Source organism: Melanostigma gelatinosum, assembly GCF_949748355.1.
Source record: "Melanostigma gelatinosum genome assembly, chromosome: 7".
NCBI lineage: Eukaryota > Metazoa > Chordata > Actinopteri > Perciformes > Zoarcidae > Melanostigma > Melanostigma gelatinosum.
In genome coordinates, this window is record NC_136640.1 from 27541695 (window position 1) to 27569283 (window position 27589).

At 42.9% G+C, this 27589-nt stretch overlaps 2 protein-coding genes across 2 annotated transcripts; one reads left to right on the forward strand and one right to left on the reverse strand.

The window, feature by feature from the left end:
• Positions 1–469: 469 nt before the first annotated feature.
• LOC306780108 (uncharacterized protein) lies at positions 470–1722 on the forward strand (the record flags this gene model as incomplete). Its single annotated transcript, XM_079272317.1, has 4 exons — positions 470–597; positions 916–934; positions 1039–1341; positions 1702–1722. The coding sequence occupies 4 exons, from the start codon at positions 470–472 to the stop codon at positions 1720–1722; spliced, it is 471 nt and encodes a 156-aa protein (XP_079128443.1).
• Positions 1723–9592: 7870 nt separating this feature from the next.
• Positions 9593–26993, reverse strand: LOC306779926 (dehydrogenase/reductase SDR family member 13-like). The gene is made up of 5 exons (XM_079272031.1): positions 26921–26993; positions 13319–13437; positions 12770–12893; positions 10676–10996; positions 9593–10087 (listed from the first exon to the last, which is right to left on the reverse strand). Exons 1-5 carry the CDS (start codon positions 26973–26975, stop codon positions 9828–9830), a joined length of 879 nt encoding a protein of 292 aa, XP_079128157.1. The 5' UTR covers positions 26976–26993; the 3' UTR covers positions 9593–9827.
• Between the last annotated feature and the right edge of the window lie 596 nt (positions 26994–27589).

Genomic DNA, 27589 nt, shown 5'->3' on the forward strand with positions numbered 1-27589 from the left:
TGCCCCTTTCAGGCGAATGCTCTGGATGGAAGTCCCTTGACCAATATCACTCACCGGTGACCAATCACCCTATTACCCTGCTCGTGTCAGAAAACCACGACACGAGATCCGTTTTTACATCTTCTCTACGCCCCAGATGACTCTGGTTCTGGGCCATCCCTGGCTCCGGGACCACAACCCACAGATAGACTGGGCAGGGAACAGAATCATCGGTTGGAGCCCTACGTGTCTCTCGAGGTGCTTCAAGTCCGCCATTCCCCGGCAGACCTCTTATCTCTGCACCCCTACTACCGGAACTAATCTCACCTCAGTCCCTTTGGAGTATGCAGATCTCAGCGAGGCATTCAGCAAGGAACGAGCCCTTTCCCTGCCACCCCACCGACCCTACGATTGCACCATATAACTATTCCCCGGCGCCACCCTGCTGTCCAGCCGACTATTCAACCTTTCCCGACCGGAACGCGAAGCGATGGAGACCTATATCACCGACTCCCTCTCTGCCAGAATTATCCGCCCGTCATCCTCCCCGGTGGGAGCGGGGTTTTTCTTCGTGGCCAAGAAGGACAGGAGTCTCCGTCCTTGCATCGACTACCGAGGGTTAAACAAGATCATTACCCGAACAAGTACCTGCTAACCCTACTCAGCTCTGCTTTTGAATCCCTACCTGGTGCCATGATTTTCAACAAGCTAGACCTCCGCAATGCTTCCCACTTGGTTCGGATACGAGAGAGGGACGAGTGGAAGACCACATTTAACACACCCCTGGGACATTTTGAGTACCTGGTTATGCCTTTCGGACTTACAAATGCACCAGCCGTTTTCCAGGCTTTGGTGAACGACGTGCTCAGGGATTTTCTCAACCGGTTTGTGTTTGTCCACATCGATGACATTCTGATTTACTCCTCGAACCTACAGGAACATTGCCACCATGCCTGTCAGGTCCTTCAGCGCTTACTGGAGAACCAACTCTTCATCAAGGCCGAGAAATGTGAATTTCATGTCACATCCGTACATTTTCTTGATTTCGTCATTGAGAAGGGTCAGATTCGCAAGGACCCGGCAAAGGTTAAGGCGGTCACCGAGTGGCCGGTCAACTCTAACTGGAAGAAGTTCCAGCAGTTCCTCGGGTTTGCAAACTTCTACCGCCGGTTCATTCGGAACTACAGCCAGACGGCGTCACCCCTAACCAGACTCACCTCCTTTAAGGTGTATTTTTCCTGTTCCCCCGAGGCCAACCGGGTGTTTAACGCCCTCAAGGAACGATTCACGTCAGCCCCCATCCGAGTTCAGCCAGACGAAAGCCGCCAGTTCGTGGTCGAGGTGGACTCCTCCGAAACCAGAGTAGGAGCAGTGTTATCACAACACTCAACCACTGACTCTAAGCTCTACCCGTGCGCTTTTTTCTCTCGCCGCCTTTCCTCGGCCGAGCGGAACTATGATGTGAGCAACTGGGAGATACTGGCCGTTAAGCTAGCTCTGGAGAAATGGAGACATTGGTTGGAGGGGTCAGTCCACCCGTTAATTGTGTGGACCGACCACCGAAATCTCAAATACATCCATTCTGCCCGGTGAATGAACTCCCGCCAATCACCTACCGCCCAGGAAGTAAGAACATCAAACCCGACGCCCTCTCTCGTCAGTTTTCCCCAGACGAGGTAGACCCAGCTCTAGACACGATTGTTCCACCCCCCTGTGTCCTAGGAGTTCTCACCTGGTAGATAGAGTCTGAAGTGCAGGAGGCTCAGCAGACCCAGCCGGCCCCAGGAGGTGGTGCTCCTAGGCGCCTGTTCGTTCCCCTTTCTGTCCGTTCCCCTTTCTGTCCGTTCCCGTGTCCTACAATGGGCACATGACTCCCGACTCTTCGGCCACCCTGGGATAAGACGTACAATTAACTGGCTCCGGCGGTCCTTCTGGTGGCCATCTCTGGACAATGACACCCAAGCTTACGTCCTAGCCTGTACCACCTGTGTAAGCAACAAGGCCTAACACAGACCCCCTGTCGGACTATTACGACCTCTGCCTGTTCCCCACAGGCCTTGGACTTCGTCACTGGTTTCCCCCCCCCCCCTCCGAGAGCAACACGGTCATCCTGACCATCGTGGACCGATTTTCCAAGGCGGCTCACTTTATTCCCCTTCCCAAGGACCCGAGCAGAGCGCGTGGACGTGCCTCCGTTTTGACGTGACTGTTTCCTGCCGGCTTTGTCTGCCGCTCTGAGAGAGATAGCGTGATCTCTCTCGGATTTGGAGGAGAAAGAGAGAGAAGGGACTTTAGGCTCCTATTGGTGCCTGGCCGCCTTAGAACTTGGACTTTGTTTGTTTCCTGTTTTTCCCTGACTGAAAGAATTAAAGAATTTGAGAAAGAACTCTGCTGTCCTGTATTTGCATTTGGGTCCGTGTACACACCACATCATAACAGTTTGACACTCAACATTTTCTTGGGGAGTGACGGTCTAAGGACAGAGGTATGCTGTAGACATTGAAAAGCCCTCAAAGGCAAATTTGTGATATTGGGCGATACAAATACAGTTGAATTGAATTGAAGTCTATGTTGTACGTCTACTTGAGATCATATGGTGGATCCCAGAAACTGGACGGCTTCCAGCAGAAACAGTGTTGTTCAGGCTGGTGATGGGGGGCTCCTCCTGAAGTCCACTGTCATCTCCACAGTTTTAAGAGTGTTTAGCTCCAGGTGGTATTTCAGTGTGGTTGGATGGCTTTTGTAAAAAAACTTGAAATAAGTGTACCAGACCGCCAACTATTAGCTGCAGCAAGTTTTTTGCCATTGCATAAACTCTCTTTAAAAAAACTCCTTTCAGAATCAGAAATAAATGTCAGCATGTCATAATGTTAGTACAGTTTCTTATTTGTTGTTTTTTCCCCATTTTTAGTCTGCTGTCAATTTAGCTCCAGGGAAATATGTTGTTACATCATCGCCATGTGCTGCCATGGAATTATGTCATGGGTCCCAATGGGTCCTTATCAAAGACCCAATGTTGTTGAACCAGTAACCTGCTCAGTGCTCAAATCATTTTCACTATATAGTAGCCCCTAATGACCCCTGTCACCTCCCACTGTCTATAGACTGTACAGTTCCCATTAAGTCACATCCCATCATATTATTGCTATACCCAGAAACTTTAAAAACAACCACTCCTCCTCCATGGTTGCTGCTAGGTCATGCTTGTCGGAGAAAAAAATATTTTAGTTTGAACCTGTCACTTCTCTTTAGTTTCAACTAGGGGTGTAACAATACGCGTATTCGTATTGAACCGTTCGGTACGAGTCTCACGGTTCGGTATGCATGACGAACTGAACAATACATTTGAATTAAAAAAATTAATTAAAAAAATGTTTTTTTTTGTTTAAACCTTTATTTAACCAGGTAGTCCCATTGAGATTAAAAATATCTTTTGCAAGATGTAAGTAACAATACTACATAACATTAAGGAGCAGTTTTTGTTTTTTATGCTTATGTGTTGCTAAGAAGACACCCCAGAAGATGAGTCACTCAGGTATAGTTCCATCATTGTGCAAAGTCAAAGAATAACTTTATGATGTTAGTTGTAATGAATAAATATATTTTAAAATCAAGTACATTTCTCTGGCATTTATAGTTTTCTACTGTACCGAAACGTACCGAACCGTGGCTCCACTGTATCGTACCGAACTGAACCGTGAATTTTGTGAACCGTTACACCCCTAGTTTCAACCTATCTTTCTGTGTCAGCAGTTTTTGCATTTCTGTAACACATGTTCTTTATATCTTAGGTAAATGTCCATAGTCCATATGTACTGGCTAACTAAACATTGATGTGAATGTACACGCTATCTCCAGCTGGATGGGGCAAGATGAGTCTCTCGGACATGTATAAAAGCTCCCCTCAACACCGAATTTGAGGTCAGACTCCCTTGATCTTCCCCGGGTGAAGGAACTCTGACCCTATCTAACTGAATAGTATCCTGTGACTCTGTTTGTACTCGATTGGCTCATATTTGTACTCGTTGGCTCATGTTTGATGACTTGTTCACGCTTCATAATTTTTCTATATCTTATCCTGTAAGAAATACTTAAAGATCATAAACTCAAAGACAATGAATATTAGAAGTATATATCTAAAAAACTATATTATTGTAATTTATCTATTAATCCACTGGGTGGCATACCTCTTGTAATATTATAAAGCTAGGCTGTGATTGCCTCTCTAAGCCACCAGATGTCAGACTGTTTTAGTACTAGTGTAATTACAGATTCGAAACACTAGGTTTGTTATTATCTAGCAGTTACTCCTCCTGGCCGCTAGGTGGTGGAGTTGCTTTCTGGCGTTTTTTTTTTTCTACACAACCCAACTTCCTGTTGACCTTTAGCCTTTGCCAGCAGCTATGCTAACGGCTATGCTAATGACGAAGCGGAACTTTTAACAAACGTTCACACACACGTTTCACCAAAATCCCACACTTTAATTTCATTCATACGCCCTTTGTCTCCTCTCACAATCCACCGGTTATTTTCTTTTATTTTACATACATAGTACAATAAGTCCGGAGCTACACGTAGCTAATGTTAGCTCCCCACACAGCGGCTACAGATCATGCAATGTTATTCATCATTTAAACGTCTTTCCACGCTGCTAAAACACAGACTAGTCACACGTATTATTGGACTTATTGTCCGGTTTTATTTAACCTTAAATCCTCTGGTTTAACAGGCTATTAGCTTCTCCAGACCCAAGCTCATCATGAATGCGACGCAAGTTTTTCACTTCCAGCAGTTACACAAACACTCCCCCAGTCCGTCTAGTTCCACCAAAAGCCCATTATTCTACTGACTTCGAATCACCCACACGATCTCTAAGTTAATGCACAGCCAAACGCACACGAGAGAGCGGAACGTGGCCTCCCCGCGGATCGTTCCTCATCGGCACAGGCAACGTTAGCTCTTGGCGGCGCTAGTCAATCAGACTTCCCCTAAGTTCCTATTAACTACCTTACAGATTTCCTGAAACGGCTCTGTGTACCATTGCTTTGGGCCCAGGATGCCTGATTGACCAACGCTGCCTCCAGCCCACGCAGCGAGACCGGCGAGGGTGTCCCATCTGGGGTGCCAACTTGTGGAAGTTTGAGTCTGTTTCACAGCTAGGAGGCCAGAGCATGTGTGTCCAGCTGCTTCCTACAGTGGACGCGCTGCAATAATAAATCTACCAAGACTGGTTTACAATTAAAAGGAATTTAATCCCACTGATGCAAGTACAATTACAGTTTTACAATGGAGTATATTACTCCTGTGAAATATTACAATATTACCCCACTTTGGAAAAAACTCTCCTCTGGTCCCATGAGACACAGCCATCTCTCGGAACCACACGCTAAAAGAGGCAGAGAAAAACACTTCCTATCCCTGCCCTCATATCCGTCCGAAACTCCTCCCCTTCCGTTTATCCCAATTCCTATTGGCTAACTTCCAGGAGTGTATTCTGTATTCTGTAGCATGGTTCCATAGATCTTTTAGTTTATCAACAGGGACTGAAATCTGTCTGCCATGTTGAATTCTCTGTGGAGGATGGGTTTGGACATAACACATTGGAACTCATGACATTGTGACTAGTGACATTGTACAAGGTGGTTTTGCAGTGAAATTTAGATATTCTCAATATGGGACGTTCCCTTGTGCCATGCTGGTCACAATGTCGTTGCCTTCCTGACTGCAGTGCTACTTACTTCTCTTGTTGCAGGGAGTGCTGCTCTCCAGGACATCAGATAGGACTTAGTGAATCTAAAAATGCCGGACAGCATTGTGGTGGAAATTTATGTATTTCCTTGTGAGAAATCAAAAGTATCTTAAGCTCTCCGTCTTTAAGCCTACATTCTGACTTTAGTTTTAATTAAGCATTTTAACTTTAGTAGTTGACTTTGGTTTTAATTCTGATGAAGCGTTTATATTTCCATTGTAATTGCAGTTCAACAGTTTGACTTGCATTGGTAATTCTGATTGAATATAGGTGTTGATTCATTTTGAATTTAATTTTGAATTTGATTATGATTTAACTTTTGAATTGGATTTTAATTCCGATTTAGATATATCACGTAGAGAGGCTTCCCTGAAGACACTCACCTATGAAAATGTTACTCCCACTCTTATGTTCAAAGAAGGTACAGCATAAGTATGAAGAACCAAAAGAGGTGCCGGTAGCCCGAAGGGAGCTTTTGATGACCAAGTGTACATAGATGTCATAAAGGTGCCAAGGGGGGTGTCTAATGAATTTCAAGCCAGAAATCAAATAGCAGCAGATTTAGAATCTGTTTTCCCTCAAAGGGTAACGATTAATAAAAATGTTGATTGGATCAACTACATTTACTATAACCAACAGCGTTTTGTAAACTTCACCAGGGACGCCATATCAGGACTGCATGCACAGCTGGCGAAGACTAGTTTAATGAAGACTAGTTTAATGACCCTGCAGAACAGAATGGCATTAGATATGATTTTAGCAGAGAAAGGTGGCGTTTGCCAGATGTTTGGGTCTGCTTGCTGTACTTTCATTCCAAATAGCACAGCTCCTGATGAATCGGTGATCAGGGCCTGGAGGACTGACAGCACTCAGCCAAGAGCTAGCGGACAACTCCTGGTGTCACTAATTCATTCACCGACTGGTTGGAGGCAGAAGCAAATACAGGGCAACCAGTTATGTGTCGAGGATGAGGAAGAATTGGAGCTTCTGATGGCCACAGTCTAGATGAGGCCACCAGCGGTGCCATAGCGGAACTTCACAAGCAGTTCCTGACCATCCTCTCGGAGATCCTGAAGGACCTGATAAGGCCCAGATGGACTTCTAAAACACATCCGGTCAGATATTGGAAATTTGGGAAATAGCCGGATTGTGTTGGATGAGTATTTTGAGATTTATTTTGTTTAATTGGGTTATAATGGGATTTTAGGGTGTAAGGATTAAGAAATGTAATTTTGTCAAGTGTAAAAGAATAGTCAAGGCTTCTCAGTATGTGTTCTCTAGCCTACAGATTGTATCCCGACCCCACCAGCCCCAAGACATGGAAGGCAGTGGACTTCAACGGATTCGACTGTTTTTGGGTTAGCGAGGCAAGCGTAGGGTGATTCAGACTGGATAGGAATACTTGAAATGATATCTGTATGCATGAATTGTTTGCCACTGTTTAGATAGATGGGGAACCTCTCCCTGGACCGAGCAGGGTAGGGGTCTCCAGGGACATTGGGGTACCTAACCCACAGTGAACTGTGGGTTAGGGGGGAATTGTAAGAAATTTGAGCATAGAACTGTGTGTTCAGTCGATATAATAAAAGTGTTTCATGATTCATATTTAATATTTCATAATTAGTCATAATCATAAGTGTTTTGGAAATGCATAATTAAGATAAGCATAAAGTGTTTTAGGATTAGTAGCTAGATGGAGAATTTGAGACATGTAGCTTTTGGCAAAAGTTGCAAAGTCTGATCTATTATATGGAATGTTTATCATAGAGGGATTAAACAATAACTGACAGTCATTGAATGTGTTAGTAAACTCAGGGACAGAAAGGCAGACAGGCGAATACACTCCTGGAAGTTAGCCAATAGGAATTGGGATAAACGGAAGGGGAGGAGTTTCGGACGGATATGAGGGCGGGGATAGGAAGTGTTTTTCTCTGCCTCTTTTAGCGTGTGGTCCCCTGAGACGGCTGTGTCTCATGGGACCAGAGGAGAGTTTTTTCCAAAGTGGGGTAATATTTCATAGGAGTAATGTACTCCATTGTGAAACTGTAATCGTACTTGCATCAGTGGGATTCAATTTCTTTTAATTGTAAACCAGTCTTGGTAGACTTATTATTGCAGCGCGTCCACTGTAGGAAGCAGCTGGACACACGTGTGCTGGCCTCCTCGCTGTGGAACAGACTCAAACTTCCACAAGTCTAAGTGCTGCCTCCTGAATTTCCCTATCCAGAGATTACCTCCACTCCTCATAAATACAGAGGAGCATAAGTCATATAGCTCCTCCTTAAACTCTCTTTCTACTGTGTCCATTTTATTGGTCGGTTCGTTCGGACAGGTTTAATGGCATAGTAAAGGACGGACCCAAATGCAGGGAGATGCGGGGAAACAGAGGGTTGAATATAGGGGTTTTTAATAGGAAAGAAAAATACACAGACACACAATTTGCGGAGCCGGAGAGTCAAAAAATGTGGGAAACAGACAAGGACAGGAAGTGAAGTTAACACAGGACACAAGAGGCAGGGAAAGTCAAAATAAAAGGGAAGAAACAAAAAAACGTGACACAGGCAGTTTAAAACCAGTATGTCTCATGTGTTCAGAGACTGTGACAATTATTAAAAGCATCAATGTGAAGTGCCACTAAAGAGACAAAGCACAAATCTTTTGAGCAAACGTACTTAAATCCAAAATGAAGGCACAGAAAATAAACCTTAGAGCCCAATATGATCAGAATCCTAACACATGAATTCATTGCCCAAAAATAATGTAAACAGAGAGGAATTGAGCTGAAATAAGTGGTTTAATAACTACAGATAAAGTCCTTGCACACAGATTTCTCTTTTTAGAAGATGAGAAGAATATAATATCGTGGCTTTCACTTACCCTAATTAACTGAATTTAAAGCTGTAGGACAATTCGGTTCCGTTCATTTTTCTAAAACTTAAATAGTTTAAGAGCCACATTTTTCAAAAGCGTTCTGTGATGTATGCCATGTGTGTTTATTAATTAATTAATTGATTTTAATTGAATACCCCTGTACTATGTGCTGTGTGCTGCATTATTCTCTGAAACGCCTGAGGACATAAAAACTAAAAGAATTGTGAAGAGTCAAAAAGACAACGAGTGTATCCATAGATATGCCCATAGACTGCAGGTGTAACCGGCCAAAAGCCATAAACCAACCTCCACCATGCTAAGAAGGGATTGTAATTTTCAGTTAACTCATATATCATATTCATGGACTACTTTATTGCCTTTGTACAAGCCCTGTAAAGAAAGAAGTCAAGTATTACATTCAGCTGAATACATGCTGGTTTAAATTGGGAGCAGAATGGGCACAAAGCTGTTTGTTGTGCAGATGCACTGAAGGCCTGTGCTGAGAACAACCTGCACTGATCTTATGATCCGTTAAAGCTCCTGAAAACTTGTTTTCTTAAGTATTTGTTGTAACAACAATTATTCTGACGAAAAAAGCAACAATCAACATTCATGAGTAATAAACTGATGTAGATAAAAAAATTTGACTTACTGATGAGTGGGTGGGGTTTTGAGTTGCTGGTTGTCATCAGATTGTTTGTCTTAAATGTAATACCTGTCATCACCTTTTCTAACACACCTCAGCAAACTCTAAACCAGTGAAACCAGAAACCTTTCATGTTAAATAACCGGTGTGGTTACAGAATAAGTTAGAATGTTCATGTAGAAAGTAAACCATTTGCTTAAAACAATAAAATGCTTTTTAAGGCCCTGTAAAAAAAAACCAGTTGTAATAATGTTTTTATTTATATTGGCCATCAATAACTCTAATACATCAAATTAAAATCTGGGGATTTGTTACATTTTAACAAGCTGTTACATAATCACTTATTGCCTTATCTTTGATGACACACCTTGTGCATACATTATGCAACCAATCACAGGATTTTTATGGATTGCGTGACGGCAACTCCCAGATAGTCAGAGTGGCAAACCTTTACCTTACATTTCTTGCCTAATATTGTCTGCAAGCCCACTTTTTCATGTTACGTGTGTGAGGATATCTTCTCATAATTAATATTTAACAGAACAAAAACAACCCAATATCAGAAATTTCATGGAAGGCTTTTTATGCGAGACCAGACAGTCTCTCACTGAGCTCCCACAGCTTCTTTGCTGCAGCGTCATCCTTGGCTTTAGCATAGACTTCTTTCACAGTGCAGTTGGAGAAGTAACGTCCGTTGAGATGTTCGATCCCCTCCTGGAGAGCACAGTGCAGGGTGGTCTGGGCTCCCTGAACAGTGTTTTTGAAGAAAAATGCAGTCACAGGCTTCAGGAGCATTTTGAATGAGGAACGCATGTTCCTTGCCAGCTCAGAGTTGATTGCTCCTGTAAAAACAAAATATTGTAGTTTAGTTGCCTAATCTTTAGCTGCTACAGCAAAGAATGACGGGTTATATACAATGTTTAGCCAAACCCCAAATCCACAAATATTTCCCCTTCATCGCCATGATCAGTAGGCAATTTTTTGGGGGATGCCATACTCTTTGATAGCAAAATGACAAAAATGCATCTGTCTTGTTAACCTGCCATCCCCGTTCTGTATCCACTAGTATCAGAGAGAGTGCGGGGGCAGAGGGGTTGTTTAGTTGAATATGTTAGTCTGGTCTGTCTGACTCATTGATCCTTTATCTGACTGAGGAGTGCAAGTTAGAATCTATGGCCCTGACCATGGCTCTGAAATATCAGTAACCTCCATCCGGTCCAGCTGTGCCCACCAGATGCTTGTGAGTCCTCCATCCCCCCTGCTAAAACTTAACAAATCACATACTGGCTATGCTAGACTAGACCAAAATGCACACCTCTATGTAATAACTGCTAACCAGTGTGGAACCAGTGTACTAAAATTCCTTGTTTAAAGAGCTCATTTCCCATTTCTTTGCATGAGTTGAATGGTGATACATTCTGTCTACTAACCCGGATGGAGGCTGTAGCAGGTGACCTTGGTTTCCTGCAGTCTCTTGGCCAGCTCATGGGTGAAGAGGACGTTGCACAGCTTGCTATCGGAGTATACCTGCAAAATTGATGAGGTCCCCAGTCCCAGAGCTTTGTGGGTGTTCAGGCAGTCAAAATCTATTTTTCCAAAGTTATGTGTCATAGACGACAGGATGACCACTCTGCTGGGTTCACACTCCTTCAGCCGGTCCAGTAACAGGTTGGTTAATAGGAAGTGACCAATGTGGTTGATGCCAAACATCATCCCCAGTCCGTCCTCTGTTCGACCCTGTAGGTAAATACCTGAGGCAACATGGAGAAAGCTTAATCCTGTTTCCAGACAATGGCAACATTAAAACAGGCAAGGCTTCACACTATCTAATATCTATAGAATATTGATTCCTTGAATATGCAAACATGATAAGATAAGATAAGATAATCCTTTATTAGTCCCACAGTGGGGAAATTTGCAGGATTACAGCAGCAAAGTGGACAGTGCAACAAGATCAGGAAAAAAACAAACAAGAAAATAAAAACAGAACAAGTGCAATAAATAGTCAAACAGTAAAGGTATAATAAATATGTAAATCGCAGGCCGACCCAGACTTCCCTCTCACCGGCAACATGTTCCAGCTCATTCTGGGGGATCCTGAGCTGTTCCCAGGCCAGCTGGGAGATGTAATCTCTCCAGCGTGTTCTGGGTCTTCCCCGGGGTCTCTTCCCAGTTGGACGTGCCTGGAAAACCTCCAGTGGGAGGCGTCCAGGAGGCATCTTCATTAGATGCCCGAATCACCTCAGCTGACTCCTTTCGACGCGAAGGAGTAGCGGCTCAACTCCATGTTCCCTCCTGATGACCGAGCTCCTTACCCTATCTCTAAGGCTGAGCCCGGCCACCCTACGGAGGAAGCTCATTTTGGCCGCTTGTAGCCGCGACCTTGTCCTTTCGGTCATGACCCAGACTTTGTGACCATAGGAGACGAACCAGAACCAGGACCCCTCCCACTGACTCCAAGAAGGCCGGATACTCCGAACTGCTGTTTGGTGCATAAGCACAAACCACAGTCAGAGCCTTGCTCCCCGCAACCCGTAGGCACATGGAGGCGACCCTCTCGTTCTCCGGGGAGAACTCCAACACAGCGGCGCTCAGCCGGGGGCTTGTGAGTATCCCCACTCCCGCCCGGTGCCTCTCACCCTGGGCAACTCCGGAAAAGGACAAAGTCCAACCCCTCTCCAGGAGCTTGGTTCCAGAGCCAGTGCTGTGTGTGAAGGTGAGTCCAACTATATCTAGCTGGTATCGCTCCACCTCCTGCACCAGCTCTGGCTCTCTCCCCGCTAGCGAGGTGACGTTCCACGTCCCTATAGCTAGTCCATGCTGCCAGCGATCGGCTCGCCCAGGCCTCCGGCCTGGCCCGCTGCCCGGTCTGCATTGCACCCAATCCCGATGCATGTCCCTGCGGGTGGTGGGTCAACAGGTTGGCTGCTCCATGTTGTTTCTTCGGGCTGAGCCCAGCCGGGCCCCATGGGCGAAGGCCCGGCCACCAGACGCTCGCCGACGAGCTCCCCTCCTGGGTCTGGCTCCGGGAGGGTGCCCCGGTTTTCCTGGTCCGCGCGAGGTGGCTGAAGACCGTGGGCTGCTTATCATAAGGGTTATTTTGAACAATAATAAATCGAATAATGTTGTGAATGTGTCCGTATGTTTGAAGTAACAGGAAACTTGGTTCAACAAGTGTTAAAGTAGTCATACACATTCAAATATGTTCAATATGAATAGTCAATTCATGTTTCATATCTTTCATATTTTGATACTCTGGATGGTTGTATTGAGTGACGTTCAACATTTCAAGGTGATCGTACTTTACTTTTGTCAGAAACAAAGCTGTACCATTTACAATTGTTGCCCACATCATACCATGTGAAATGATCCTTTATTAGAGGAATAATACAATTATCTTTCTGCAAACTTTGAATTTGTTTTTGAAATAAAACTATAAATGAGCAGGGATGACAGCTAAGCACACACAAACAGTTGTGATGGTGTGCAGGTTTATGACAATAAGCTGCAATGAACAATCTAACCTGCATTGTTGATGAGGATGTCCAGTCTGGGTTCAGACTTCAGGAAGGTTTCAGCAAAGCTACGAACAGACTTGAGACTCCCCAGATCCAACGGCATGAACACCACCTGATTACTGCCACTCTCCTGTAGGAGTAATGAAGCAGTATTTCCACTCAATGGGAAGTTAAATATAAAATAAAGATGTTTGGAATACACTTGTTATTATCATCATCTCCGTCAAAAGGATCACGCGATCGCTCGTGTGTGGGCCTGTGTGGGTGCATCTGTGAGTGAGTGAGCACTTCTGTGTCTGTCCACAGACAATCTCGCTTTTTACTGCAGCAAACAGCATAACATTTTGGGTGGCCAGTTATGGTTATGTGCTCAAGGACCTCTCATGGTTACAGTGACTCACACTTTCTCAAACCACCTTCTATTGCCTCAATATATCATAATAAGCAACTATAAGCTTATATGCCACGGGGTGCTCACAAGCTCATCAACAAGGCATTTATGACAAAGAGCGCTCTCTTGGGGGAAGAAACAGAGCATTATAGATTTCTACTCACCTTCTTGACTTCCTCAAGGGCAGCCTCTCCTCTCTGCTTACTGCGACAGGCCAGAATCACTCTGGCTCCTCTTTTGGCCAGATCTATGGCAGTAGTTTTCCCAATGCCTGTGTTGCTGCCTGGAGATGAAAAGTGAGAGACACATGTGATCCATGTTTTATGTAGAGCATGAGCATAGGATTAAACCTGGAGCCTCTGCAATGGCAGCCTCCAGTAGGATCATGTGGTCAATCTCCCCCTACTACCTTTCTACACAGTGACTTCAACTTTAGCAGCACAGGACTCCAGACCACAAGACCATGCGTCATCTGTCGCTCGACTACACACTCACTACACACACACTACATTAGGCTATGTCAATGTATAATCTGTTAACATGTAGATTCCATTCAAACCGTCAAAATGCAGAGTCAAATTTTGGGAGCAGCTTAAGTAACTCCTAAATTAAAAAGTAAGGTGCATCACTGCAACTAGGGTAAGAGGTTCGTCCGGAGCCCTAATGCATGAAAACCAAAATACATCAGGGGGCGCAAAATCGAATGCACAGAACCAACACATATAAAAGGACAGAATACTCCCCACCCAGCCTCACTGAGGTCAGAACTGACTACAAACTTTCCTACAGTATCACTGCCAGTTCTCTTTTCGGAGATATAGAACAACCACTGCTATAGGTCCCGTTCTGTGCAACTTGGCTGTCTTTCAACAGCATGACATCTCCTTTCTGTAGGTTTGCAAAGTCAGTGGGTTCTCCATCCTCCGCGAGTACAAGACTTGTTGCCAAGGCTTGTACTGAGGCTAACTGACTGAGTGGTGTCCCTTACACTCCTTAAACTGGTTGAAGCACTTGGCCAAGTGAATGAGGAATGCTACAGCTTTTACTCGTGTGCTGAAGATGGAGAAGCGCTGAATGCCTTCTGTGGTGAGATTTCTCTTCAGTCTTTTTAATGAAGGGTGAATCTGTACATCCCTTCGGGGTGGATGGAGTTTGCTGGATGGAGCAATGCATCCCAGTCACATGTCTCCGCTCATTGTTGAGACAGACACCAGAATCCTGAGCACTGGAATCAAATACAACACCCATTTGACCAGGCTTGTGCCGTCAGTACGATACAAATGCTAGTAGGTACTGGAAACCAGGAGCTGGGCCAGCATGGTACGCCTCAAAAATCTTGCCTATCAAAGTGATGAACTGCTGTCTCATCTCCGGTTCTCAGCCCAAAGTTATGATGAGGCGAGACGTGTAGATTGTGAGGGCTTGCTTGCAGTTTTTCAGCAAGCACTGTCGGGGCACTGTGTCAGGCAAGGGAGCAACCCAACTGTCTGTCTCATCCTTGTAGAGTTCCCTGTCCATAGTTTCAAAAAATGGATGTTGCGAGTTTGTTGCCTGACTTGCTCCCGGAGTCTGCCCTCCTTTAGTTGTATGAAGCTGTCTCATGGGTTCAGAATGGTTGGACGACCCTTTCCCAGCACATTGGAATTGATTGGACTCACAATTTGCCAATATGGACTTCCCAAACACACCAACACTCACCCAGATATATTTTTTCCCCAAAAGTAGCACCTTGACAGCAAGATAAGTATTTTGGCATCTGGGTGAAGCTTTGGAAAGTGGACAACTGTTTCTCAGGATAAGGATGGTGACGAGTGTGAAGTGCAAGGCTGGATTATCAACTTGGGAACACTAAAGCTCCAGGTTCATCGTGTGTATCGTTTGGGAAAATGTAATCAATTGCAATGAAAGGGATATGGACAACTAAATCCCAATATCAACTGAAATTTCAATGACTCTGAGTTCACAAGCTATTCCTCAATAAACCTGTTTGATTTGTTTCATGGTATACTATGTATTAGCATTGTCGGTTGCTGTTTGTAAACGTTGGCCCTCCTCTCTGGCTCAACGAGTGAGCGAGTGAGAGAGAGGGAGAGAGACTGGAAGGGGTGGGCGAACAAGCTACAGAGTGAACAAAGAGAGGGACCGTCGTCGGTGACAACAAAGCAGTGAATCAGAAGAATAAAAGGTTATATTCTCATAGTGTCGCGGCTATGTTCTAAAGCACAAATAAACACACCCACACCTCTGCACAACCTGCGGGAAGGTGCCGAATTTTGAATGAATGCAGCACAAGGCGCGTTTCATTCTGCTGTGGACTGTCTGCTGTCTCTGCCTGTGGCTCCGCTCGGTCACCGACACAGTTTGACAGCAGCACAAGAGAGAGACGGACAGAAGAAACACATTCACACAGAAGCACATAAGAACACAGAGGGGTGTAACAACCCGCGCACCACCGCTTTGTCTCTACAGACACTGCAGAGTGCCACTTGGTGCCGCTGTGTTTGACCTGGGAATGACAACAGGCTGCACATCCTGCTTATTGGCTGGGGGTTACAACCCCAAGTGAGGCCTAAATGCTCTATGCTGACTCCCAGAAACATCCCAAACACAGCAAAATAAGAAGCAAATAGAAATTCCAGCAGGGCTCTCTGTAGAACCAGGCACAGCCACACACTTGTGTGGGTCATAATCCATCACTGAGAGGGATTCTTTTTGTTTCAGTCCATACATTGTTTCTTTAGGAAATTGTTGCATATTATACACAGAGAGATGGTGAAGGTGGGACGGGATGTCTAAAGGGACCCATGGCAATTCTTAGTCCAGGATTTCCAGGTTTGGGTTTGCACTTAGTCTGTTTCCTATTTTATTTCGAAAATTCCCTCTACCGATGTTTCATGTCTAACTTCACTTGCTGTCTGTGTGCTGTTTGTGTTTTCCTGCCTTTGTGATTGTCAGCCGCGTCCTGATCTGTTCAACCTGTCTATAGGTGTATATATAGGTATACATAGGTGTCACCCTGCTCTCCTTTATTTATTCATGAATTTATTCAGTATGTGTTCCCTCTGTCAGTGTCAGGTGGTCTGTGTTAATTACTGGTGCTTCTTAATGCCACGCTGCTCATGTTTCTCGTGTCATTCTAGTTTGTCCTCAATTTAGTTTTTTGCCCTTTTTCCGTTGCACTTTGTTTTGCCACCAGCTTTTAGTTATGAAAGCTGGCCTTTTGTTCATTATACCTGCCTGCCTGGTGTCTTGTATTTGGGTCCACCTCTAAACTCTGAAACCATAACACAGGGTCCCTCAAGGGGGTCATGTTTGAGCTGCAAAATTTGTGAAAGCGGCACTTCTCAAATGTTTTAAGTATAACAAACTAAATGACTAAGTGTAATGAATATAAGTCACTCATAATGATGAAGCCACAGAAAAGTGTCACCAATGGATGAACCAAAACTCTTCATTGTCATTATCGTGTTTAAATAAAGACTTGATTTAAGATATATCTTTGAAAAAGCTTTTCTAGGCTGTACTTTTGTCACTCATGTTAAGGTTGGTGATTAAAACTCCTTCATATTCTAATAGTGTAACTGTCTGATTTTTAATCAAGGATATAATGACTTTGTTATGAACCTGACCTGGTACTCCTTACTCCTAATTTACGCTTGTACATTCTTTATTATATATTCATAAAGTCTTGTTTTCATACAGAGTTGCAGTCTATATCAAGCTATAAAATGTGTTGTTTCTTAATACACGATTTGTTGGAAGTAGTACACATACCCAAGCAATTGTCTTTAGAAAAAAAGTCAGTGGATATGACTACTGCCACCCTGATGACCCACAGCAGTCTATAAAAAAAAGAGCCTGTACTTACCGGTCACAATCACAGTTTTCCCATGCAGCTTTGTTTTACTTGTGCACCGCTTTCCCTTCACCACCACATGATGGTAAATGTAAGCAACTCCTAAGACAACACCCACGACCAGCAGAAGGGTAGACATTGTTAAGCCCCAGTTTCTCACACCACACTGGCTGCCAGGTGAAAGTCAGAGTGAATTTGTGCTTTGAGAGAAACTTCCTCAAACAATCACACCCATTTCCTGCCTGGGCGGGACAATGTGCTCTCTGTTATCAGGCGACAGATAAGTTTGAGCAAGTTAGGATAACGTATTTCAACTGTTCTCTACATAAAGGAAGGCTCAGAATTCAATCAAATAATACAAAAAAATTACATATTGTGTTTGTCATCATGGGCATTAGCAAATATATGTGTTGTGAATTCACAATGGCTTGCAAAAGAGTTAAGCTCTTCTCCCTCACTCAGCACCATCTAACAGGAAAGCAGCACCACCTGCAGTTTCAGACCTGCAAATGTGAATCTGCTATTTTCACTGCTTCTTATTTTATTTTATATTTAATTACTTTATATGCATCTATGTGACTCTATTTGATTGTATGATCTTTCAAATAATTCTGGTGGCATACGCAGCAGGATGGGGGATAAGTATATCAATATCCATAAGAAATCTCAGTAAAACTTAAAGCTGCACTAATCAACAGTTTGATTTTTGGATAATATGACACAAACGTTGATTGACTCTCATCGCTCTGCTCAACCATGTTTTCAGGACAAAAAAAACAAACTGCAGACAGACACATTTAGCTACATGGTGACCATTGTGGAGCATTTAGCAACTAAAGAGCTGGATATTTATTTCTCAGAAGTTGGTGTAGACCAGGGGTGCCCAATACGTCGATCGACCGGTCGATCGCGGAAGTAGTGCGGGTAGATCGCATGCCATTCAAAAAAAATGAGATGTCCTCATGGCATTTGCCACTTGATTTTCTAACACACGGGTCACCACTTTTCCGTTAGCGATTCCTCACCTGGTCTAAAATAAATCTGGAGACTTGGATTTTGGGTCTCGTTGTTAGAAGGCTATAAACAGTCACACAGCAGCTCTTTGGCATGTTGATGTCGCTTAGAAAATGATCTAAATGTACCACTTCCGGAGCAGTTCTCTGCTCAAGAGTTACAAGGTTACAAGGTTCCTTTGTCATTGTACTTTGCAGTCCGTCGTCCAATTTGGCTACATAAGAAAATACACCCAACAAAAACAAAAAAACAATATCATATGTGGAGGGAGGAGGATGGATTTAGAAGCCTCACAGCCAGAGGAAACAAGCTGCTCTGAAGTCTGGAGGTTCAGCAGCTGATACTTGTGCATCTCTTTCCAGATGACAGCAGGGTGAACAGCTTGTGTCTTTAGATATCCTTCAGCTCCTCACGTGACCAATACCACTGATGCTCAGTAGACGGTACCAATGATGTTCTGGTTGGTTGAATCACCCTCTGTAGAGCCTCCTGTCCTGAGCCGTACACATCCCATGTTAGTTTGTAATGTTTCCAGTCAGGATGAACTTGGCACAGGAATATGGCCTTCTTAAGTTTCCTCAAGAGATACGGATGTTTATATATTTTTAAGTGATGACCATGTCACGTTGTTTGTGATGCTGTTTCCCAAAACATAAAATTGTTGTGTCATATGCAAGCTTCACAACAGAGTTCTCTTCATGTCGGGGGTTGCAGGTTGAATACATGTAGAATACAAACCATACAGTGTGCCTTGGATTGTTTTTTAAAGGACAATTTCATTTTATAGATTTTTGAGACCATATTCCACCCAACCAATGAGCTCTTTGCAAGATTAAATACACCTGAAGGATCCATAGAGCACCTGTATGCGATTACCACAAAGACCCAGCAGCGCTTCTACTCCATTGTCGTCAATATGTGTGTGATTGAAATATGGAATGCACCCTGTAATATGTGTAAAATATGAAAGAAAATCATCTGCACAAAATGTATGCGTTTCCTTTCGCATCCCGTCGGCCTGTCTCTGCATGTCTCAAGTTCAGTTCTGGGGCGATGGAGGAATCCCCCACAGCAGTTTAACAAGATATGAACTTATGATATAAAATCTAGCCAATCAGCATCCTCAAACCTAACCTGAAAAGGGTGATTTTTTTGTCACCCCAAGTGAGCTGCTTAAGTATGTGGAGAATTTCAGTATTAAACACATTAGTAGGATTAAATAACCCCCCTAGTGGTGAGTAGAAGTGTCACAATAATATGTTTGTCACAATATGTTTACAATATTCTTACTTATAGAGGATATTATGTGTTACAGTATATTAACTCATTGAATGTATTAAATCATAAAAGTATAGTCACTAAAGGTATTAAAACACTAAGAATAGTTTGAGGGTCAGATAGGGATTCTGAGTGAGACATGCAGCAAATGGAGGATGTGGTCAGTGGGGAGGACAACTGACCAGAGGTGGAGCCAAGATGTTTTGCAAGGAGCCAAGATGTTTCGCTAAAGGATCGATCCAGGGAGGGGACAGAATTCAAATGGAGCCAATCACACGCAGTAGGAAGCTCGAAGCAGAAATCTCCCTGCGGCCTGCTGAAGCCTCTATCATCCTTCTGTTTAAACCCTAACAAGTACATGAATGGCAAGTGCGATCACTAAAATATCTCCTCCTAGGAGAACTTGGTGTAGAGGTAAAGAGCTGGGCCTCACAACCAGACTACAGGCTAGCAGAAAAGAGAAGCAGTAGCCTACATGCAAGGCTTCGTAGCAGGTACACTAGAAAGGTCTGGCTAACACCTGACAAAGTTAGGAAGGATGAGAGCACCATAATTCCATATGAGAGAGGTCAATTGATATTTAGAAGATGATTTGAGTTCATTTTTTGGGGAGTATTCCTCCTGTTTACTGTTTATTATTGGTTATCATGGAACCCACAATTTATTTGAAGTATAATTTCATTTAACAGGTCGATTTGAAATTAAGGTAATGTTTATATTCCAAGAATATAAACATTATCTGCATGTTTGTATATGTGTTACTTGTATGGCTTCCACCACCAGGTTGTGCCTTTGAGTAGGTTGAGAGAGTTTTGTATTGAGGGAGAGCCAGTAAACCGGCTGCACATCGGGGCAATTTGGCACAGTCAATTTACATCCCCTCGATTGTTATTATAAGTATCTGACATTATGGAAAGAGTCCTGCTGGAGGAGAAGTCTCGTTCTGAAATTTGCGGTGACATGTTGCCAAAGACAACGGTGCAAACGCAAGTGCCGGCCAGGAAGAATTTTGTGTTGGAGAACAGAAAGAGTTACTTTGTGTTATCTATAAAGACTTTTAAAGTCATGGCTAAATATTTACATGATTTCAAGAATCTAGATGAGGTCTTTCAATCTGATGGCCACCTGTATTTAGTAAAAGAGACAGAGGGGGCAGAGGAGGGAGAACCAGCTGCTGCAAGGTCGCAAAGCTCAAGAGACTGGTGGTGTTCCTGTGGGTGCTGTGACCCATGACCACAGAGGAAGAACGCTGTAAAAAGTGGGACCTGTTGCTGCCCGATAGTCACATTTCACAACGAGGCCTCTCCTTGAGCTAGACTTGGACACAAAAGCAACAGACCGGATTCAGAAAAAAATGTTTAATTTCTCTGTACTTTGCTTTGTTATTATGTTGTCAGACCCTTAAAATGACGATCTGAGCCTGTCTGTGGGAAAAACAAGCACTCAGTGAATGCAGTGTTACATTGACACTGTGCAGTGGCCCTTGCTGCTTGTTTCAGCTTCATCTCTCAATACTGGACCAATTTAAAAATGATTGTCGCCATTAGTCACGTAGACACAAAAGCATGCGAAAGGGTCCAAACTGAAAAATACTGAAGTTAACCTTATTCCAAATTCCGGGTATAAAGATTCGTAGACTGTCTCTTCTTTGGCTGACACAGCCGCTGTTCCGTTTTGTTAGCGCCAGACATTTTCACACATGCTGACATCACAACATTAGCTTCTTTAACTTCTGTACTATGTTGTATTTCACAGTGAAATTGAATATTTCAGTGGTGTACGATTACAAGAGGGATTTAAATCAAATTCTTTGCATTTGTTTTGACCGACAAAAATACTCATGTGCCAGTGCCACCTATTATGGTAACATTGGGCCTGCTCACAGAAACTAGAAAATGCATTTCCTGCTGAAAATGCGTTGGAATGCTGAAAGCTGAAATTAATCTCAAAAACATTGCTGAAAATAGATATCCAATTTAAAAAAAATTGCAAAAAGCTGAATAATTCAAAAAGTTGAAAGATTACAAATATGAAGTTATGTCACCCCTCTCCTGAAAGAGCTGAACATTTTGATATTCGAACGGTTTCTGTAGCTTAAAAGAATTCCAGCAGTAGTGATATTTGTTGTAGTGGTAGTAGAAGTATTATTCGCAGTATAAGTATGAGTAGCATTTGAATAAGTACTAGTTGTAGCAGTAGTGATATTTGTAGTAGCAGTATAAGTTGTAGTTGTAGGAGAAGTATTATTAGCAGTATCAGTATTAGTAGCATTTGAATAAGTACTAGTTGTAGCAGTAGTGATATTTGTAGTAGCAGTAGTAGCAGAAGTTGTCGTCGAAGTATTTGTAATTAGAAGAAGTAGTAGAAGTAGTAGTATCAGCAGTCTTACTAATAGCTGTAGTAGTATTAGTACTGGTTATTAGTACTGGTAGTAGCAGGAATAGCAGTATTAGCAGTTGTGGTATCAGTAATAATAGTAGTGGTAGTGGTAGTAATAGCAGTAGTGGTAGTAATAATATTGATGGTAGCAGTAATAGCAGTAGCAGTAGTAGTAATAGTAGCAACAGCAAAAGTTGTAGTAGTAGTGGTAATGCTAGAAATATTAGCAGTAGTAGTAGTTGTCGCAGTATTAGTAAGAGCATTCATTATTTCAACAAAAAAGCCTAATTTTGAGCGAAACGTTCAAATACAGTTAATTCATGAGGCTTTTATTTTGGGACTGGGTGGGGGAGGGAGGGGGAGAGGAGACATAATCATCATGTTTGACACATAAACAGAGGTTATTAAATGACAGGCTTCATCACAAGCATTTCAGTTAGGATTCATTCTGTGGGGCTTTTATTTTAAAATGGCGTGTGTGTGTATGTGTGTGTGTGTGTGTGTGGGGGGGGGGGGGTAGAGGAGGGGGGAAAGACCTCTAAAGATCTCTAAGACCTGAATGACTGTATGAGAGACACAGAGAGAGAGAGGGAGAGGAGTGTATGTGCGCGTGTGTCTGTGAGTCTGTGAGTTTATCAACATCACTAATTGGCTCAATCGCGAACACCTGTGTGCCTGATGCCATTTCAAAATATTCTCCATAGAGATCCTATTGAAAAAATAAAAAGCTTAATAATTCAAAAAGTTTAAAGGTTAGAAATATAACAAGTCATAGCACCCCTCTGGTGAAAGAGCTGAACATTTTAATAGTTGAACGGTTTCTGTAGCTTAAAAAATGAAGGAGAAGCGGTGCGACGGAAGAAATAGAAGAAGTTGAATAAAGAAACAGGATAACAATAGTTGGAATGCTTAACAGCATTCCAACAATAAAAAGAATGTTTTAACAAACATTCTGTGTCCTGTCTTTATTAACTACAGGTAATACTGCAATCATCATTTCGTCTCTTCTCTCAATTTTCGACATATGAATCATTATTACTTCACAGTTCAGTGTAATCGTCACTTCCCAGCTCCTCACCATCCTGCTGGAAATCTGTAAGTACACTGGAGTTTGTTTAGTCATATCAACATCAATTCATCGCTGCAGTAATCTCCTCAAACATGGTATGAAAGTACATTCCAGATGAACCAAACACTTTGTAGACCCCTCCTCTCTCCGCCAGCAGCACGTCTTGACCCCTCTACGTATTGTTGTCCACCAAAATAGTACTGTTTCAAACCCCGCAGCAATTTGATTTCCCCTCGGGACCCCAATGTCATCTATGTACACAGACTGACTGCAACTACCAGATGGGCTGACCTAGGGCTGGGCGATATGGCCTAAAAAAAAAATCTCCGATTTTTTTACAAAAAATCCGATTCACGATTTAAATCGATTTTTTCCCCCAAAATTTTTTGCAGATGACAGAAGCTGTTGAAAACAATTTTTTATTTTATTTTGTGATGATTTTCCCAAGTAGGTTGATAAAAATAAAGTGCAAACAAAACCTGAACATTGTAGGAAGGTGCCTGTAGTATACAAAAAGTATTTCGTCACTCTTTTGTTTCCCTGAATCATTTAAATATAAAATTAAATTAAACATAACATTAAATGGCATTAAATAGTAGCCTTCCATTGTAAACAACTGTGCAAATGTAACTTTTTTACAGTAAGCTTTTCTAACTGAATACACTGATACAAACACAGCATGAAATAAAATGTATGTGACCCTTTAACATTCACATTTTCAAAAGTGCAACATCTGATCTAACATCAACATAACATATTTTGCATAGTAAATAAGTGCATGTAAACAAAATCAAGTGCATTCACAACATAACCAACAGTATTAAACAGTAGTGCATGTTTTTTCTAAATATTTTTTGCCAGGAAGACAAGCCTGTCTACTACCTCTGGCTTCAGGCATGCATGGTGGCATGTAACAATGCCCCCCCACACACTGAAAAGCCTCTCAGAGGGGGCACTTGTAGCTGGCACAGAGAGGTATTTCTTTGCTAAAGTACTTATCCTTGGAAAGTTAAGTTGGTGACGCTTCCACCAGTCAAGTGGATCGGTGTCTGGGTCAACCTGCTGGACCACAGGTCAGTTGTTGCGGAGTAGAATGACATCCCCTCCAGCTCCGCAGAGATCCTTTGGCGTGTACTATTGTACAGCCGAGGCAAGGCAACGTCAGAAAAATGTTTACGGCTTGGTAGCACGTATCTGGGGTCCAAAGCTTTGAGAAGGTGAATAAACCCCGGCTTTTCCACGGTGTATATGGGCACCATATCTTTTGCGATATACATCGCGACTGCATCCGTGATGGCTTTCCACCGGGCACTCTTCTTCTCATGCGGAGTACAGTTGGTGAATGTCTCCAAAATGCTGGGTTGTTGTTGTGAGGTGGCGGCGGCGTCGCTTGTGCTCCCGCGGTCCTGCTCCCTCCTCAGGGCAACAACGCTTCTCCCACTCGGCGGCATGCCTCTGTTTGAGGTGCTGCATTAAATTAGTTGTGCTGCTTGATTTTGTAGCAATAGCTTTTAGACAGACCTTACATCGTGGTGCTGTTTGTTCTGTGTCAGATGACACGAACCCGAACCATTTCCAGACCACCGAAGACACATTCTTCCCTCTCTTAAGAACGAGAGCTTCACTGCTGGCCGCCATTGTTTTCGTTTGTAAACAATGCGCGCGCACTCTACTACGGGAACCCAACGGGGGGAGGGGTGGGGGCGATTTTCTCGATTTTCAATAAAACACATCGCCTTAAAGCACACATTCGAATTAATCGATTAAATCGATTTATCGCCCAGCCCTAGGCTGACCTTTGTGGTCGTGGTCTGTCTGGTGCCATCCATAGGCAATGCATAGAATGACCTCACCAACTGCGCCAACGCACGAGTTCCGCTCCACTGCTTCGCTTACCCCCACTGAACCACCAGGTGCCAGCCCTGGGCATCGTCCATATCCATCAGCTGTCTGTGTGATGTTCTACATAGTTTGCTGCATCGGGTGAGAAACAGGGTGTCATTTTGTTTAAACAGGTGGCAACATATAGTGTAGAGTGATACAGTCGTCGCTACTAGACAGTTTGAGGAGGAGAAAACAGCGTTCCCAGCGTGTAATGTTCATTTGGTTGTGTTTTGTATTTATTGATTGTCAATTTTATCTTCTCAATTTCCCGCTATAACATTGGACTAATTATTATTAAAGCAAAGCAAAAGCAAAACATAGTTCCCCTTATCCCACACAGCCCTGGCTGTCTAAATTTATCAATTTCCGCGATGTTAGGTCAACCACTGAGCCCTTTTGTTTCTTACAGACACCACTAACCCCTCTGAGCGTGTTCGTATCTTCACTGGTCAGACAAATGGCCCCAGAGGCTTTCAAATCCCTGTTGTTCCAGACTCACCCAGAGGGAACAGGTGCCCCAAGATTAAGAGTTATCAGTGCCGCTATTTTGTTGCGGACAATTGATTCACCTTTTTACAATGTGTATTTATATTCTTATATATTATTATATTGTATTATATTTATTCTGCTGTATTTTCTTAATTTTGATTTAATTGTACCATTTGTTCTTTCAATCAGCCCTGCTGACTGTGGGTGATAAGAGCAATGATATTTCATGTTTATTCCAAATACCTCAGCCAAATGTTTTATTACTTTGTTTACAAAATGTATATCATTATCACAATAATTTATTACTGGTATTTCAAAATGTTCTTTATGTCTTTAGTCAAAGCTTTTGCTTCCGTAATAACATCTCGATCAATTTAGAGTATCTGTCAATTATTGTCAAACAATATTTCTTCTCTGCATATTAGTTTAGTTAAATGAAATCCAATGCAAATATGTTGAACTGGATTATATTTTGCACATACAGTGCATGCTAGACCCAAATTGTTTTTAGTAGTTTTTGAAACCATATGCTGCAAAGACCCTCTTTATCATAGATACCTTCCCACCTGTTGAGACATGGTCCAACCCATGGCTCAAAAGAGCCGTATATCTATATAAGGTCTTAGGTAATATTAGTTTGCCCTCAGGTCATTCCCAGAAATTTTGTTTATTTTGCAGTTTTGTTTTATCAAATAGGTTTTTTATTCTTGCTGTGCAACATTTTCCTTAATCTCTTTCTTTCTCTTACTTGTGCTTTCCTTTTCCACATACTATATCCTTTCCAGTCCACTTTACTTAAACATTTCTGTCTTTCCCTCTTGGCACACATAACTTTTCTATCTCACTCTCTCCTCCATACCATACTTCCTCAAATCCCCCATCTGGTTATTATTTGTCACTACTACATATCCCGTTGCATTTTTACCATCTAAATTCTTTTTACACGAGCCATCAACAAACACAGTCAGATCTGCATCTTCAAATGGAATGTAAAACCCCCTCTGCAGTCTACTGTTTGTGTAAATGACTTGTCATAATTTGGCAATCCCAACACTGATGGACTTGTTAACATCTTATTTAATACCATTAAAGCTTCGTCTGCTTCAAGAGTCCAGCACAATTTGTTGTGTGCTGCCCTAGGTTTATCATGAATCTATTTTTTATAAAGGTTTAGCTAATTCAGCATAATTAGGAACCCAACATTTACAGAAATTAGTCATTCCTAAGAATGACATCATTTGTCTTTTTGCTTGCTTTGAGAATGGCTTCTTTTCTTTTGTATCAGCCATTCTTAGATAAATCATAACCCAAATATTTTACTTTTTCTTTCCAAAGCTGGAGTTTGTTCTTGCTTACTTTATGATCATGTTCATCCATATAAAGTAAGTTAGGGTAAGTTAGTTGCATTAATTGTTTTCAAAGCCTCTTTCTCTGCAGAGGAGAGAGAAAATGACTCACTTAGTTTGCTTAAATTTAGATAAGAGCACGGCCTTTGCTGTGACCGTGTCCTAGTTTATCGACACTGCAGTAACAATTTGGTGAGTTAGGGTTAGGTAGAAACCTCTTGCACACAACAGTCAATCGTTTATTCAAACCACTTTCATTCTCTTAATGGTAGCTACCGATAGATATTCTGTTTGTACCTGCTCCAAAATCACACAAAAAATACTACTTCACACCCTTCAATAACTCTAACCCCACAATTCTATTTGATTTTGTTCGAATATTTCTATCCATTATTCTTTACCGTCAGTTTGTGTCTGTGCATCAGTGTGTGTGTGCGTGTTTTTACATGACCTGCATCCGTTGAATATGGTGTCCAGACGTCCCCCTCCTCCGATGTCCTCCCCATGTCCACTCTTTCTCTGCATGTGCGTGCCCAATGCCCCCTCTTTCCACAGACGAAGCAAGCTCCACTCCGTCCACCTCTGCTCCCTCCTCCGAACCCTCCTCCCCCTCTGCTCTTCCCTCGTCCTCCGCTCCGTCCGCGGAAGGCTCCACGTCTTTGATTGTCTCGGAAATACACATTAGAACAAACATGATTAGACACCTCATTATTACCATCATCATAGTCAATAACCTATGTGTCAGCATTCTGTTTGCGTTTTTTTTTCTTTTCTTTTTGGTTATTCAGCACTGTTGCTGAAGTAAAATCTGATTCGTCTGACATTTGTAAAGGTGGCTTACCGTGTGTTATGCCCCTTCTGTTGGATTCTGGCTCGTAGAGCGGTCTGCCAAAAGTCTCGCGCATGACTTTTCTCAGCACCGTCGCAAGCTCAGTTGTTTCTGTGTTTTGTCTGAGAGCCTCCGGGACAGTGGGAGGCGGGAGAGAGAGGAGAGGAGTTTTCGGATTGTTGGGAGCTCGTGAAGTCTGAGCAAGCTCCGCTGCCTGTGGAAGATCTCGTGGTGAAGCAGAGGGTGGGGGAACATCCGGAGGAGGCCGTCTCCCTCACACCACCTCACAAA